Genomic DNA, 18,576 nt, shown 5'->3' on the forward strand with positions numbered 1-18,576 from the left:
AATATATTTCAAATGGAAAAATCCAGTGGAGAAACTGTTAGATGATCAGAATACTGAATGTTTGACATACCAAGAAAGGCTGGGGGAATTGGACTTCTGACTTTCAAAAGAAGAAAGCTAACTGTTGTGTTCTGCTGCCTAAAGGGGACTTGCACAGCTAGACTTGTTCCACAGGTGCACTATGAAAGGCCAAGAGGCAACTATCAGAAACTGAAGTAAGGAAAACTCCAGTTGGCTCTAAGGGAAATATTCTTCTTAATAAAAGGAAGAAGCTTAGGCTGCAGAATCTCTGTCTTTGGTTATTTTGAAAACAAGGGCCTGGGCAATGTTATTCAATTTAGAAGTCAGCACTGCTTTGAGTAGGTTGTTGGACTAGAGAACCTACAGAGCCCATATGTGCTGAGAACCTCTCAGCACATATTTTTTGTGATATAGCCTATGATCTTTCCAAACTGCAGGGACTGAAATTCAACTAATCCACACTATGGAACACCCCAACCAGGTACTCACAGCAGTGTGGAATTCATCACACTCTATTCTTCTCCCAAGAACAGAACAAAAAGAAAAGACTGGCATTTGCTTCCTCTGCTTTTTGGCATCCTGCTGTCCGTGTCCTGTTCTCAACCCGAAACAACAAACATAGTGATGATTTAAGGAAAAGTAAATTTCATAGCCTCTTCAGCTAAAACAGCATAGGTGATATTTAAAATAATTACCTCATTTCAACATGTACACCCATAAATTCAGGGTGCATTAAAGCAGTAAATACTAAGCAGATTGATTCATATCTTTTGCACGATTTCATTACATTTCGATGTCAATTCACTTTGAAATAGATCTTTGTTTTGCAATTAGGGGCTAATTGATTAAGAGGAATAAACAATAATGAATTTCAAGATCTACAGTTTTTCCAAATTTAAACGCTACAGATTTAAATAATCACATATATACGAACATGTCAGATCTTGGCATCCACTTCGACAATATGACATAGTGAACAGAGCAAGTCAGACACACAAATGTAAAGACAAGGCAGAGATTTAATACTATCTTTTATATTATTTTTAACAGCAGACTATCACAAATACAGTAAGCTTAAAATTTCAAATTTCCAAATCTCAAACATTAGTGTTTCCTATGTGAAAATCTATTCTGCTATTTGTCATTGTTCTTATTTTTGGCATTTTTCTAGGAAAGGAGTCTTATAACCCTCAGGTGTCACTATTGATATCACTCACTTCTAAATGAGGGAAAGGAAGCTAATTAGATAATGAATAATAAGCAGAATACCAGAGTTCATTTTTATCTGTCATTTTTATATTCCAGTTTACTAGTGTAGATTGCTAAACTTTGCCCAGTTAAACATCTGTGAGAAAAAGGAGGAATGAGAATGAGAGGTTATGAAAAAGAAGTGAGGAGAAAAAAAAAAGCTGGTGCTCAGCTGAAAAAAAAAAAAAAAGAGTTATTACCTGGAGGAAGCCCCAGTTTGACTCTGGCTACGTGGGAAAGTTTATTTTTCTCAGTCAAAGTCTAGCATCAGAGGAGACATTAAAATCCTTTATTGAGCAAGTTGTCAGTAATGCCTAGAAGTGAGTATCTCACAGCAAAAAACACAGGCTATATTCTCCTGCAATGTAGTAATTTTTCATTTCCCAGAGATGCAAGTTATTGGAGTGTGCAAAATCTGCCAAGTCTTATAAGGAAAGGTTGATGTTTAAGTAAGATTATTTGGATATTTTGTTTTTTACGTCATTTTACTGTATTTTACGCACTTCAAGGTCCAAGAGTAAAGAGGCTTTGCTGCAGAAGAGCTGGACTGTTAATGACTTTGATGGTGCAATAGAAAGTCTCAGAGAAGTATTTCAAATGTGCTGAGTATAGCTGGTCAGATCTTTTAACAGGATTTAGAAAAGCAGGTGTTATCTTAAGGTTCAGTTAAAGGGGGGTTGCACATTTCCAACATTTTAAAACATTTTCAGAAAACTGTTTTTCTGGCAGTTATCTGATGGGACCTGAAAGTTGTTTTACGTGTAGCTCCCTTCATAACAATTACATCAATCAGCCTCAAATAATTGTCAAAAAAATAAATCCAGTAGACATAGGTTAAAGTCCATTATGGCCACCATGGGAAAGTTACAGAAATTGTAAAAAGTATATACATTTGATGATGACTTTATATGTGGATACTATCAAGCTCTTTCATGTCCCTAGAACTCCAGACCAAATACACCTAGGATCAGGTCATAATTTTTCTAGTTTGTCCTATGGACTCTCTTTTCTGTTTCATATTAGCTCATCTGGGAAGTACAGTGATACTTTCCAATTAACATCTATAAATTATATGTAATGATCAGGAAGCAAATCACAATATCGTTTACAAGTACAAATTCTGTAGAAGCATGTTTCAAATTTCATTCTGAGATGTCTTGCAAATTTGGCACCTAATCAGGGGAAAATTATAAAAACCCTATACAAAATATTGGCATTTTCCCTCATTTCTTCAACCTTTTCATCATTGATTTTAAAGGATGTCATAGAATCATAGAATCATAGAATATCCCGAGTTGGAAGGGACTCGTAAGGATCATCAAGTCCAAATCCTGGCACTGCACAGGTCTACCCAAAAGTTTAGATCATGTGACTAAGTGCACAGTCCAATAGCTTTTTAAATTCAGACAGGCTTGGTGCAGTGACTACTTCACTGGGGAGCCTGTTCCAGTGTGTGACCACCCTCTCAGTGAAGAACCTCTTCCTGATGTCAAGCCTAAACTTCCCCTGTCTCAGCTTGATGCCATTCCCGTGGTTCCTATGGTGTTTACAGAGAATAGGTCACCTGCCTTTCTACTCCTCCTTGCGAGGAAGTTGTAGACTGTGATGAGGTCCCCCCTCAGCCTCCTCTTCTCCAGGCTGAACAGGCCCAGTGCCCTCAGCTGCTCCTCATACATCTTCCCCTCTAGGCCCTTCACCATCTTTGTCGCCCTCCTCTGGACACTCTCCAACAGTTTAATGTCCTCTTTGTAATGTGGTGCACAGAATTGCACACAGTACTCGAGGTGAGGCTGCACCAGCGCAGAATAGAGCGGGACAATCACCTCCCTCAACTGACTAGCGATGCTGTGTTTGATGCACCCCAGGACACGGTTGGCCCTCCTGGCTGCCAGGGCACACTGCTGGCTCACGTTCAATTTGCTGTCAACCACAACCCCCAGATCCCTCTCTGCGGGGCTGCTCTCCAGTGTCTCATCGCCCAGTCTGTACATAAGGCCAGGGTTGCCCCATCCCAGGTGCAGGACCTGGCACTTGCTTTTGTTAAACTTCATGCAGTTGGTGATCGCCCAGCTTTCCAATCTGTCTAGGTCTCTCTGCAAGGCCTTTCCACCCTCATCCGAGTCCACAACTGTTCCAAGTTTGGTGTCGTCAGCAAATTTGCTCAGAACACCTTCTAGTTGTACATCCAAATCATTTATAAAAACATTGAAGAGGACTGGCCCTAAAATGGAGCCTTGAGGGATCCCAATAGTGACCACCAGCCAGCCAGATATAGCCCCATTTACCACAATCCTTTGAGCCCTGCCCACCCATTGTATGGTGTTTTTATTTAGCTGTATGGTGGACATTTTGTCCAGTAGGATCCTATGGAAAACCATGTCAAAACCTTTGCTGAAGTCCAAAAAGATCACATCAGCTGGTTTCCCTTGATTGACTAGATGGGTGATCTTATCATAAAAGGAAAGAAAATTTGTTAAGCAGGACCTAACCCTCATGAACCCATGTTGGCTGGGAGTGTATTATGTGTATGATATGTATTATGCTATTAAATAATACATATGACACAGTCATATGACAAAGTGACAAATGACAAATTGACTTCTATGACAAAGTAACGCACTTGGTGGATGAGGAAAAGGTTGTGGATGTGGTCTACTTTGACTTCAGCAAGGTTTTTGACACCGTTTCGAAAAGCAGTCTCCTCAAGAAACTGGCTGCTCTTGGATTGGACTGGCGTACGCTTTGTTGGGTTAAAAACAGGCTGGATAGCCAGGCCCAAAGAGTTGTGGTGAATGGAGTCAAATCCAGTTGGAGGCCGGTCACTAGTGGTGTTCCCCAGGGCTTGGTGCTGGGGCCAGTCCTCTTTAACATCTTTAACGATTATCTGGATGAGGGGATCGAGTGCACCCTCAGTAAGTTTGCAGATGACACCAAGGTAGGTGTCGATCTGCTAGTGTGTCGATCTGCTTGAGGGCAGGAAGGCTCTGCAGGAGGATCTGGATAGGCTGCACCGATGGGCTGAGGTCAACTGTATGAAGTTCAACAAGGCCAAGTGCCGGGTCCTACACCTGGGGCACAATAATCCCAAGCAGAGCTACAGGCTGGGAGATAAGTGGCTGGAAAGCTGCCTGGCAGAGAAGGACCTGGGAGTATTGGTCAATAGTTGGCTGAATATGAGCCAGCAGTGTGCTCAGGTGGCCAAGAAGGCCAACAGCACCCTGGCTTGCATAAGAAACAGTGTGGCCAGTAGGTCTAGGGAAGTGATTGTCCCCCTGTACTCGGCTCTGGTGAGGCCGCACCTCGAGTACTGTGTTCAGTTTTGGGCCCCTCGCTACAAGAAGGACATCAAGGTGCTCGAGCGAGTCCAGAGAACGGCAATGAAGCTGGTGAGGGGTCTGGAGAACAAGTCCTACAAGGAGTGGCTGAGGGAGCTGGGTTTGTTCAGCCTGGAGAAGAGGAGGCTCAGGGCCGACCTTATCATTCTTTATAAGTACATTAAAGGAGGCTGTAGTGAGGTGGGGGTTGGTCTATTTTCCCATGTGCCTGGTGACAGGGTGAGGGGGAATGGGCTAAAGTTGTTCCAGGGGTGTTTGAGGTTGGATGTTAGGAAGAACTTCTTTACCAAGAGGGTTGTGAGGCATTGGAATGGGCTGCCCAGGGAAGTGGTTGAGTCACCGTCCTTGGAGGTCTTTAAAAGACGTTTAGATACTGAACTTAGTGATATGGTTTAGTGGAGGACTTGTTAGTGTTAAGTCAGAGGTTGGACTTGATGATCTTGAGGTCTCTTCCAACCTAGACGATTCTGTGATTCTGTAAATACAATCTTTATGGAATACAAAATAGCATAAATAAATAATTACAGTGTTATGGATTCAGTGTGACAGTGAAATAAGTGAATACAATTTGGAACACAGCTTGCATGGAACAGGCTCAAATTTAGTTATATTCCTGAATTTGAATCTATTTTTAAAATGTGACACATCTTAAAAGATGCTGTACCCATCACTGAAAACAGTCTACAGACCATTTGTTGTAGAAAATCTACAGTAAAATAATACTATGGAAACAAATTAGCCTTAGACAGCTTAACTGCTAAAACTTGCCTATATCAGCTAATAAAGATTCACAACCTGTTGGCTTTTCATTACATAAATATATCTTCTCTATTTTTCTTATTAATTTATTGAACTGATGTTTCAGGTCCCAGAATATTCAATGTCAAACTTTAGTGAACCGATTCCTACAAAGGAAGGACTGTCTTGGTAAGAATTAATAAAAGCTTTGTTAGGATTTAGTGTTCTCTCCTGTTGGAGGTTTTAACAGAGAGCCATACAGGCAGCATAGAATGAAATTAAATGCTGGATACATGTCCTCGTTAGCTAATTTTATTTTGACTTATTAAAGTACAGAGATATAAAGTTACAGACTTATTTATTAAATTGTAATGAATGACCAATAAACCTGATTGTGTCATCCACTGGAAATATACTGATGCAGAAATAATGATTATTGATAAACTGCAAATACAGGCATAACCATTCAAGTGTAAGTTAAACCCACTATAGACAATCTCTTGTAGAGGAGAGGCAACTTGCCATTTGAACCAATTAGTAAAATCAATGCTTGCTTTATTAAAGGACTTATTTGAAGATCATTGGCTACTATTAAAAAATGGCAGAAGGTGCCCTGTTGCTCTGCTCTGCTCTGTTTTGATTTGACTTGATCAAAATGTGGCAAGGAGTGCAATCAATGGATAAAAATTTAACTACAAGTTGTCAAAGTTTTTTTCTTGTTTGGACAAGAAAAATGTGGTTCCTAGACCATCAGAAAAAAAAAAAAAAAAAAAAAAAAGATGTTTTATCAAATAGTTTGATAAAACTTTAATTATGTTTGCAGTATGGTAAAACTCTGTTGTTTTAAAAAGTAAGATATGGGAAGTCACACCCAGCATGGAACTTAGGATCACTTAAAGTTTCAAAGATTTTCAGCAAGATTTCAAAAAACAAATAAAACAAACAAATAAATAAATAAATATACCTTCTCAACCTACAATACTACTGAGGAGAATCAGACACACAAAGAATTACAATGTCTGTGCAAGGATCTGTTTGGAACAGGAGAAAAAACAGATTCACAGAGATTTTCAAGAAATTTAATATAATAAATTAAGCCATAAAATTAATCCATATGAGATAAAGCACCTAGAATCTTGGCAAGGATTCTCATGTTCTCACATCCTTACTTGTTTAAAAATGGATCAAGTAAAAAGCTGGTCTTTCACCTTAAGAGAACAAGGTTTCATTGTATTGCTTTAAAAATATTTACTTTAGTGGTTTGTGTTTCAAAGAAACACATAGCATACAAAATTCATATGAAAAGGATGTTGAAATTTATTTTTTGAGGCTTAAGTCATGTAAAAGTAAACTATAAGCAGTACTAAAGAATATGCTACTGACAGAAGTGATATGCTTAATTCTTTTTGAAAGCTAATCTAATTTCTGATTATTCTTAATTTACAATAGACTATTTTAGGTTTGTAGTGACAGGTTTTCAGAACTGGAAATTATTGTACGGAAATCTGTACTATCCATCTGAATATGAAAAAAAACACTTCTTTACAGTGAGGGTGACAGAGTATTGGAATAGGTTGCCCAGAGAGGCTGTGGAGTCTCCATCTCTGGAGATACCAAAACCTGCTTGGATGGGATCCTACACAATGTGCTCTCGGTGACCCAGGGAGGTTGGACTAGGTGATCTCTAGAGGTCCCTTCCAACCTCAACCGTTCTGTGATTCTATGAAACAGTATTCATTGTATTTATTTAAGCTATGTTTAAGGAGCATTAATTTCAATTGTCTGTATAACCTCATATTTGTGCTTGCAAAGATTCTAGCATTTGCAACAATGCTGCATAAGGAAACCTGATAAAGTCATCTGGTCTGTTGTCCCTGTGCTAGATACTTAGAATCATTATTGCTTTCTCAATTTTTTTCACCCCCAAAGAAAGGAACCTGCAGTTTTACTAATTCCATACAGAATAACCTAGGTTATTCAATTGAAAAGAAATGACAACAGAAAAGTCTAACCACGTCTGAAAGTGATGATAGGGAATTCAAGAGAAATTTAGAAACTGATTAACTGCCTGTGTAATATACTTGACAGAATTAATTGGATTAAAGCAGCAAACTGAATTCACACAGAAACATTGCATTTATTCTGAACACTCCTTATTCTTAATATTTCAGCTTATTTTCCTAGTTGCTATCAGAATTGGGTCTTACTAAAAACCAAATCATCTCATTTTTCTGTGTCCTTCCATTATCTCATCAGTTCTATTTCACAATTTCTGACCTCTTCATAACCTCAGTTTTAATTTCAGCATTTTCATTTTGTTGCACTATTGGGGAAAAAGAAGCCAGCTTCCTTTTTCCCCGTCTGTCCCACCCTTACTCCAGAATCATACTAAGTAACGACTCTAAATAATGAAAGTACAAATTGTTCCATACTGCCCCTAGTTTGCAGGCTAACTATAAGATTTAGAAATATCTGCCTCAAACAGATGCAAGTATGGGTCATAAGCACTATAACTATTTTGTGAAAATAACGCATTGCACAAAGCTTTATTTCATGACCAGAAGTGCGAAAGTGAGACTGCCAATGGCTGCAACAGCTGCACACCCTGTCTGCTGGAGAGGTAACTCCCTTGTAAAGATACATGGTGAAATGAGTACAAAAGAAGACATGAAACCTGTTTGCAGGTACATCACTAGAGAAGTTGTATGGCATTATTTATGTTTGTTTCCTAGAGATGTTTAAAAACTCTGAAAAAATGTGATAAAGCAGACAGAAGTGTTCTGAGGCTAAACAAGTAACTGGCCCAAAAAAGCCCAAGATTTGTAGCACATGAAGTGTGAAATGAAGGATTGCTCCACCTTGGCCAAGTTAAATTCAGTCTTTTGCCAAGTCTTTGAGGCCAATCTTGAGGAACGGGATGGAAAAGTCATTAAGAAACAAAATAAATGCAGGAAAAGAAAAGAAAACCCAGAACAAATAACCACAAGTATCTGCTGCATGACCCTAGACACCCGGTACTATTACCTACTGGCTCAGATGCTGAGGGTCATGTTCAGACCACATAAAATACAATTTTAAAATATAAACAGGTAACATGAGATTAACGGAGATAGAATCTAATAAAAAGTTATAATAGAAAAGATGAAGGTGTGGGATGTGTGACAAGGTTTTAAAAAATGAAAATGTTACTTTTTTCCTACTTTGCTACTAGGAAACAATGACATGAAACCCCCAAATCTATAAATGAGAGGTGTTTCTGAAACAGTAAATTGTTCTTAAAGCCACATTTGCCCTTACCATTGCTCCTGTCCTATACCAAATGTAACTAGCATTGATAATTTTTCCTACTGCATTAAATTACACAAATACTATTTTTCCTTTTGGAGAAAATAATTTTTTTCAACTTACTATAGTGAAAAAGTATACAGATGACTTTCAGGAGAAAAAGATAATTTCTCCATTATCTTCTGAAATAATTTGAATCTCAGCAAGTACCCCACAGACATTTATTTTGCATTTCATTTAAATTACATTAATGTGTAACTCAAGAATAAGAGTCCATTCAATAGTTTGTAGCAGCAACACAGCAGCTTTCCTTGCTTGCTACCTAAAAGAAATAATTTTACAACAAGCCATGGATATTCTCCGGCTAATGTATTTGATCTGGATTTGAGAATGTTTCAGGGGATTTACTGTTTCAGTACTCATTTGTCCCTTTTATAGACAATGTAAGATTATGGGTTTAAAACTGAGAAAATAATTCAGGAAAGCTAAGAGTTTTTTTACAGAGACTTTAACCAGGAGTTTGACATTTCTTTTCAAACAAGAACAACTTCTTAATCCCTTTTTGCCTGGAAGGAACAGTCTTCCCTGCTTTAGTTTGATTTGTCACTGCTTTTTGACTGAAGCCCTAATCCTTCTAGTCAATTTTTCACTCAGTTCCATAGTCTGTAATTTATAGAAGTCTCAAAATTAAGGAAATGCTCTCTCTAGGCAGATGGAAAGACAAGGAAGGCTTTTAAGATATGTTTACTCTGCCATTCCAAAAGAGAAATGTGCTGCTATGTGTGATTGTCATTAGTCTCAGCCCTATGTTAGGTACTAACTGTAGTGTAGAAATGATGACACAGATTTTATTGTAGCTAAGCTACTCAGGATCTCCAGAGAGTCTACACAGCTTTCCCTGAACTGTATTTCCACAGTTTTACTTTGATTGGCATCTGAACTTTAACGATTAAAATTTGTAAAGGAAGCCTCTTCAGGCTACACTACCCACAATATTTGTCTGACTATGGCATAAATCTAGGGCCTTCTGTAGCCACCTGCAGGACTGATCACAAAATCACAGAATCGTCTAGGTTGGAAGAGACCTCAAGATCAAGTCCAACCTCTGACTTAACACTAACAAGTCCTCCACTAAACCATATCACTAAGTTCAGTATCTAAACGTCTTTTAAAGACCTCCAAGGACGGTGACTCAACCACTTCCCTGGGCAGCCCATTCCAATGCCTCACAACCCTCTTGGTAAAGAAGTTCTTCCTAACATCCAACCTCAAACACCCCTGGAACAACTTTAGCCCATTCCCCCTCACCCTGTCACCAGGCACATGGGAAAATAGACCAACCCCCACCTCACTACAGCCTCCTTTAATGTACTTATAAAGAACGATAAGGTCGGCCCTGAGCCTCCTCTTCTCCAGGCTGAACAAACCCAGCTCCCTCAGCCACTCCTCGTAGGACTTGTTCTCCAGACCCCTCACCAGCTTCATTGCCGTTCTCTGGACTCGCTCGAGCACCTTGATGTCCTTCTTGTAGCGAGGGGCCCAAAACTGAACACAGTACTCGAGGTGCGGCCTCACCAGAGCCGAGTACAGGGGGACAATCACTTCCCTAGACCTACTGGCCACACTGTTTCTTATGCAAGCCAGGGTGCTGTTGGCCTTCTTGGCCACCTGAGCACACTGCTGGCTCATATTCAGCCAACTATTGACCAATACTCCCAGGTCCTTCTCTGCCAGGCAGCTTTCCAGCCACTTATCTCCCAGCCTGTAGCTCTGCTTGGGGTTATTGTGCCCCAGGTGTAGGACCCGGCACTTGGCCTTGTTGAACTTCATACAGTTGACCTCAGCCCATCGGTGCAGCCTATCCAGATCCTCCTGCAGAGCCTTCCTGCCCTCAAGCAGATCGACACACTAGCAGATCGACACCTACCTTGGTGTCATCTGCAAACTTACTGAGGGTGCACTCGATCCCCTCATCCAGATAATCGTTAAAGATGTTAAAGAGGACTGGCCCCAGTACCAAGCCCTGGGGAACACCACTAGTGACCGGCCTCCAACTGGATTTGACTCCATTCACCACAATTTTGAGTTGGGACTTATGAAATATTTTATTATTATTAATAATAATATTATTTAGGAAAATTCTGTTCACATATCAAAGTTCATCTCATTTTCATCATTTTAAGCTTATCAATCATGTCAGTGACACTTCTGATACTCAGACCATGCTGCTTTTGTGGTGTTATATTCGCCTGTTTACACTGTCATATAGCCATTCTTTTTTCACGTCTCCCATTCCTTTAGTGCACTGCTGCACTGTCATTTGGACTGATGGATTACCTCCCCATTCTATCCCTTTCAACACTTTAAAGTATCTATTTTCTGATTACTCAAGGACTATGTTTTACATGTATAATTACTGTACCAGCACAGTGGCCAGTTAGGTAAGAAATAAAGCAGCTAGGGACCAGAAAACCTGTGAAAAATCCTGAAAAATGTTTATTTACATACCCAAATTAAAAAGCTAAGAATGAAATATCTGGTTCTCCAAATTCACTTTCAGTTTTAAAAAAAAATGTCCCAGACTCTACATTTTAATCAAAAGATGAAAAATTATAAATTAAGAATCTTTTGTCTGTTCCTCTTTTAATGTTTATTATTTTTAATTGAAGGTTCTGTGAGAATAAATTCATAACAACATTTTCAAAACTAGTTAGTCAGTAACTAGTGAGAGGAGTTGTTCAGCCAAAGTATCGGTGTTTCCCTCTCCATTCTCCTATTTACATCTTTCTGAGTCAGGAGCCTAGATTGCTGACGATAAGCCAATCTTTTGTCTCTGATATTTCCTAGGTCTATCTACAACCAGGTTAAAAAAATCAGCTGGACTAGGCAAAGCTCAGTCAAAGCTTTCAGATTAATTAATTAGATTAATTTCAGATTAATTAATCAGATTAATTTTCCTCTTTTGTCTTGGTGCCTTTAATTCTCTACTTCTTATTCTCTACTGTATCTTAACTCAAAACTTCATCAATTCATCTTCTTTTCCAAACCTGTAAATAGCATTTCCTTCCCAAATTCAAAACCCTTAAATGCATTTCTGCGGCTAATATAAACACTGTTTGCCTTCAAACTTTACAGGTCTGTAGAAACATTCTGTGTCTATTCTATTGGCAGCTCCCATGAACATCACATGGCAGGTTATTTTTCCTGTCTTCCTTCCTTGTTTTATGCCAGTGACTAGATAATAATGTTCCAGTTTTCTTGTATCTAATGTCTGTGGTTTGAATCTTTCACTTCAAATGATTTTCTCTACTTGATGTTCTTAAATCCTACCTAAAAATCCGTTTCTTCTACCACTCTTCCAATTTCACAGTCACAAGTGTAAGCTGACCCTGAATTTGAAACTTTCTAACTCTACCTACCTCTTCTACAGGTATCATCAATGCAACCTTACACCCTCAAAACAATTACTGGAAATAAATCAGAACTAGCTGTTGTAATAACTTCAGTCATCTAAGAACAAGGAATAAAAATGAGTAAGTTTTAGTTATGTACACGTATCTATTCAAATGTCAGTCCATATAGTCCATATTCGGTTTCATTGGTAATGATATAAAATTGCATATGGAAATTGAAAGCTTAATGCTACATAAGAGAAACTGCAGTAAAGTTCTGTAGTAAAACAAACTGATGTGAATATTCACTTCTCAAAGGTTTATTGGAATTGTTGTGACATTTGGCATTCTCTCTCAAAGTTTTAGCTCTCAAAGGTGGTTGATTTTATAAGGACTTTTATTTTTTTATAATTTCAGATGGACTGTGACAAGGAGCTCTGACAAATCTTGTTAAGTCAGTGTACGACTTTCACAGCTCAAAGCCAACAATATCTAACCTTTATGTACATTAAAAATAGCTTGAAAATATAACTACAGTGAAGTTGGAAGGCTTAGCAATAAATAAATAAATAAATAAATAAAAGAATATATTCAGATTTATTTAGAAGTATTTTTAGTTATGTTGATAATTTTGGTAGTGTGACTCATACCTTGCAAAACCGTTGAGACTGTAAAAGTCAAAGAAAGGTATCTTTTTATTCAAGAAATCAGACACAACAAATCTATTCACTGAAAACCCCAAACTGAGTGTAAACGTGTATGCAGTCTTCAGTAGTACAATGATATAAATTACAGATCCTCTGCAATCCATGGCCTACAGCTCTTTTAATTATTCCCAAACTTCCCCAACACTCCACAGAGGCTTTCATCATCAGCAGTCCCACTCATAGGCAGAGCAGCCCCACCAGCACTCACCACCGGCCGGTGCACGTCCCAGAATGCTCGCTCCTGGCTGTCAAGAATCTTCCTCTCTATTTTGTCTCTCTTCTTGTCTACTCTGTCAATGTTATAGGATATTTAAAAGAAACAGTGTTAATGACAGCAATTTGAAACATAAGAGGTGTCCAATCACTTTTTCATCCCCTTCTCCCTTCAAAAAACATGCACAAACCCCAAGTCCTCCTCTTCAAAGGAACTTACTTTGCTTGTGCTTCAGCTTGCATAAAAATAAACTCCCACTTTCGAGCAAATGCTCGCTGTAGCCTGGCCAAACTCTCCTGTAAATACATCACAGTTTTATTAGGTTAGGTTGTTGTTACCTTTCCATCCTCCACTGCTCTCTCTAATCCGCCACCCCACCCTCCAAAAAAGGTGTAATATAAGCCATATTATGTGTACCAATGTAAATGTACCTTACTTGTCATATAAAATGTTTGACACCAATCAGGACGGAATACTACATCTATCTTCTTTTGGATGTCCTGCTATTTTAGCTTTGAAAATCTGATAAAGGTGGATGCAACCCCCTAGCATAACATGGGATTTCTGAAGCATTTTTATGTACTGGGTTCTGGCTGGGTAATTCTGTAATAATACAAAACCACATTCTTATTTTAGAAGTACTTAATTGTGAAAGGTAACAGCAGTACTTTCCATATTGGATGATCCCCATGACAACTTTCATCAGTTGTTTATACAAATGGCTTATGTTGGCAACATATAAATTTAACTAAAATATAATAATGAAAAACTATGGATATTATGGTAATATGGGAATCGTCCAAGTTATTCACAGCTATCCCCACTTTAAAATAAATGCAGACTATAGTTATTCACTACTACACAGGAAATATATATATGTTATAGCCTACTAATAATAACAGTAAGAATATTTGCAAAACCTTATCAAAAATCTTTCTTCTAGAACAGCTTTATGGTCTGCAATGGATTTTTTCTAAGTTCTTGCCAGATTAAAAAGCAGCAATATACAGTATGATAACATGCAGTAGGTTGAGATTCTTAACTTCATCCATAAAGACCTCAGTTACCTCTGTACACTGCTTTTACTGAGATTACATGAAGAACTGGCTGTAAACTTCCTAAAAAAATGTGTTGTTTTAACTGTATTTCTATGTATTGCAGAGGTATCTCTATGAAATACTTACTGAAAATAAAGATTGCAGAGAGGAGAGAGGAACTTTCTAGAGATCTTGTCAATACCATTAAAGGCTCTCACGGATAGTATACTGGAGGTGAATTTTCTAAGGCATGTAAGTATAACATTATGCATACCCCACAGTGCAGTACACTGAAAAGCAAGTTTGTGCCAGAAGAAGCAATAAAGTGTGTCAGCATGATGCTGTGGCTGGAGTATTTGGCATGTAGAGAGGCCTGGCTGACTATCCTGCTATCATGTCATAGTAACACAGCTGGACAGCTTTCAGTGCAGAGCCAGGACTGTGCATGAATTTTCTGTTGATGTTTTCATGAAAAATTCAGGAACATGAGGGTGGGGAGGGGGGGAAGGGCAGACAGTGACGGAATTCAGGACATCTCCTTGGTGAGTGCCATCCTCATCACCTAATCGAAATCACTCCTTCTCCTGCTCTTCCTGGCCCCAATTATCTTGCTTTCTTGCCTGGGGCAGAGGATGACTTTCAAAGAGTGGGAAGCGCCTCTGCTCTGACTGTCTTTGCCTCTAGTCTAACTGATGGGACCAAGACTCAAGTGCCAGCATCACCTTTAAGAATGAGATTTATATTTCCACAGCTACTAAATGCTTTTGAACACATTGCTAGAAATCGTTCATTCAAACCTTACATGGTGTAGAGTACATTTGCTTTCAAACACTTGAAGGGTATGTGGGATTTGCGAACAGTTGTTTCTGATCCTGGCATGATGATCTGAGCAGAGTAAAATTAGAGATGGACCAAAATCTCAACTCTTGCCTAGCCAGCCTTCTCTACTGTCTCTCAAATAGAATTTCTGACTTCTGAGCAATATCAGACCCACATGCTGGCAAAAGCTGGATAACTACAGACTGCCTGTAGTTCTTATGCTTAACATTATTTTACATGCTAATTAGGCCCAGCAAAGAAATTTACTTTTCCCCAGGTACTTACAGCTTCATAGTCTGCTAGCTCTAGCCTTGCTTTGTTTTGCATTGTCCGCTTGCAGAGATAAACCGCTGAAACAGAATAAAGTGGTACAGAATTTGCTACTATCTCACAAATGTAGGAAAAGAGAGATCTAGAGGCTTCATCTATATTTGGCTGCTATCTTTTATTTTGATTTCTCCCTCTATTCTAAAAAGCTTTAAATACAGGATCAATGCTACAAGTACTGTAACTGAAATGATGGGTCAGATACAGAGATTCATTAAATAATTATAAAATCTGCTTTACGCAACAGACAGCATATACAAAATGCATGAGATACTTGCATGGCCAGGGAACTAACATGTTAAAGAGAAAATGTCAAAAACGTTTTAAAATGGTGTGTGTTGCTTTTAACATGTAAGAGTTTTATTATGATATATGCCAATATATATACACATACATATATATATTCTATAGAAGCCAAACAGGTTTTTAAGAATGTATATACAGGATTTTTTTTTTTTATATATTTTATACTTAGAAATCCCTAAATTTCAGTCTGAAAAACTGTTAATTAAAGATTAGTTCCTAAGAAGATTTAAGTCTCATACAGTATGGTCTGCTATAAGTAATACTTAAAATATAAAATAATGAGACCAAAATAAAATAAAATAAAATAAAAAGTAGTACCTTGTACTAGATACAAAGAGAAATATTTTATTTATTTAAAATCCAAAATCCTTCAGCAGATCTGTTCTGCTTCCACCTCATCCTGACTGAACAGAACTGTAACTAATAAAATGGAACTAAATACTGAAAGGATGCAGGGATGAAAATGAAAGTTAAGGCTACATATACAGCACGTTGTTTTGCATTAGATTAAAAGCTTGATCCTGAAGTCTTTATTCTTTATAGATGTATTCTTCATATTCTTTAATGAAGCACGTTTCCAACAGATTCTTCACATCAACCCCAGATATTGCACAATTTCTTCCAACTGTAAGATGAGCAGGGAAGCACAATTCCTTCTGCTAAGGTGTGGGAGCAGTGTTTACCTGTATCACTACTTGAGAGCACCTTCTCATATGTGAGGTGGAGGAATCTTTTGATCAGTGTAGGTAAGAATACTGTAATTTATCTCTGGTCTCTATGATCAGCAAATCAAGCTGATATTTACTATTTCTGCCTAGGAATGGGCCATGCCTTTTTTCTCCCGACTGCTAACTGGTCCACTATGGAAACAAAGAGAAATAACTTCATATAGGAAAATAATTCCTGCAATTACTAGGAAGAAGGAATTGCTTATCTTGTATTGGGATTTGCTTTTTAATGTAGTCAGACCAGTTATATTTTACACATAAGGATATATTTTTATGTCTAATGAATCACAGAATCACAGAATGGCTGAAGTTGAAAGAGACCTCCAGAGATCATCTAGTCCACCCCAAACTGCTGAAGCAGGGTCACCTAGAGTATGTTACACAGGATCGCATCCAGGCGGGTTTTGAATATCTCCAAAGAAGGAGACTCCACAACCTCTCTGGGCAGCCTGTTCCAGTGCTCTATCACCTGAACCATAAAGTTCTTTCTCATATGGCGATGAAACCTCCTGTGGTTCCATTACCCCTTGTCCTATCACTGGCCACCACTGAGAAAAGTTTGGCCCCACCCTCTTTACATTATTCCCTCAGGTATTTATTTATACAGGTTGATAAGATCCCCTCTCTGTCTCCTCTTCTCTAGGCTAAACAGGCCCAGCTCACTTAATCTTTCCTCATAGGACAGATGCTCCAATCCCTTAATCACCTTCTTGAAGTTCTTGATCCTCTCTAGAAGTTCTACATCCCTGTTGCACTGAGGAGCCCAGAACTGCACACAATATTATTCCAGATGTGGCCTCACCAGAACTGAGTAGAGGGGGAAGATCACCTCTCTCAACCTGCTGTCCACACTCCTCCTGATGCAGGCTAGGATCCCATTAGCCTTCTTGGCCACAAGGGCACACTGCTGGCTCATGGTTAATTTGTCCACCACGACCCCCAGGTCCCTCTCTGCAGAGCTGCTCTCCAGCAGGTCAGCCCCCAGCCTGTATGAGTGCCTGGGGTTGTTCCCCATGGGCTGCAGGACCCTGCACCTGCCCTTGCTAAACCTCATGAGGTTCCTCTCCACCCAACTCTAGCCTGTCCAGGTCCCTCTGAATAGCTGCACAGGCCTTTGGTGTGTCAGCCACTCTGCCAAGCTTTGCATCATCCGCAAACTTGCTGAGGGTGGAAACCCACACTGGTAGAGGTTATTTCAGTGGAACTGATGACAAGCACTTCTTGTAACTCCAGCTGCAGTTACAAGTGTTACTTGATGCAAAATGTAGTTATAATTTGACACAGTTTTTGCCTATTTTTTCCTCATTTTGTACATGTTATCTATTTTCTTTCACTTTTTTTTTTTTTTTTTTTTTTTTTTTTTTTTTGGCTTTCCATTCCCTTAAGAAGCCATGGCCACTTCCTCTGTTTGTTGTACTCCCATATCCCCCCAGTGCAATCTCTGTGTCCGCAAAATTTACAAATAGAGAAACAAATCCACTAATCACACAACAAGTACATCAGTCAAAGAGTTTCTATAGCCTCAGTTTCCATCCATTTTAATAATATGATACAGTTACACTAGTGCATTGGCATGCATGCTGGAATGCCACAAAAATATGGGGGGATGAATTCTTTTGTACTTAGGCTTCATCCACAATAAGTACAGTGGTAGGCAAATACTGAGGACAAAAATGCTATTCGTTATTTAGCTCCTGTGACAGTAAAGCATTTTCCTCTCTTTTCCTTCTAAATCAGTTATTTACTGAACATGAAAAACATTCATAAATTCCTTGAAAATATTAGCAATAAAAATGTATATTAGCAATAAAATGTATATTTAATAGAAATGTGTAGACAGTTCTAATAATTCTAAGTGTTAAAATTTGTCTATTTCAAGCAACCTAATTTCATCTCAACAGAAACAAAACAATCTCCCTGCTCTCTGTGCACGCTTAATCTCTTGTAAACCCTATATTCATAGTCCCTGTTAGAGACACCCCTAATTAGTTTAGCAGTTCTTTGAGTCCCACAGTGGATATATTCTGGGATTAGCATCCCTTGCTACATCCAACAAAAGTCACTGTTGTAGAGGTGGCTGACTGTCCACCTTTCTGTCAGGGAAGGCTTTAACAAATGAAGAAACTTCAGATCACTGAGTTCTCAGCACTGGCAAAACAACCAGCAGGTCACCAGGAGTAGGTGAGAATGGAATTAGCTTGCCATACTATTAACCTGATATTGTGTCTGAGAAAACCCCATCTTCACTGTGTGAGTGCACTGCAGTGTCTTCCCCCAGCGTCCTTTTAATGACCTGTTTGCTCCAGTTCCATGGCATATAGTCCATACAAGAATGTTTGTTTTTCATTATGTCCATAGATTCAAAAAATGATGTTCTGGCTTCAGACATTTTCTCTGGAATATCCAGATGCCCTCCCTT

The 18,576-nt window shown here is 38.8% G+C and overlaps 1 protein-coding gene across 8 annotated transcripts in view; it reads right to left on the minus strand.

Annotated features, from left to right (window-relative positions):
* Window positions 1-18,576, minus strand: part of RGS7 (regulator of G protein signaling 7) — a gene marked incomplete at both ends in the record, with an annotated part of 263,440 nt that overhangs the window by 53,322 nt on the left and 191,542 nt on the right. For all 8 annotated transcript variants that reach the window (XM_084284277.1, XM_084284271.1, XM_084284273.1 and 5 more), the window contains 3 exons: window positions 12,935-13,016; window positions 13,160-13,236; window positions 15,082-15,146. In XM_084284277.1, the coding sequence (XP_084140403.1) occupies window positions 12,935-13,016; window positions 13,160-13,236; window positions 15,082-15,146 (224 nt within the window). The remainder of the gene's footprint in view (window positions 1-12,934; window positions 13,017-13,159; window positions 13,237-15,081; window positions 15,147-18,576) is intronic.

Source organism: Netta rufina, assembly GCF_964035555.1.
Source record: "Netta rufina genome assembly, chromosome: 3".
Taxonomy (NCBI): domain Eukaryota; kingdom Metazoa; phylum Chordata; class Aves; order Anseriformes; family Anatidae; genus Netta; species Netta rufina.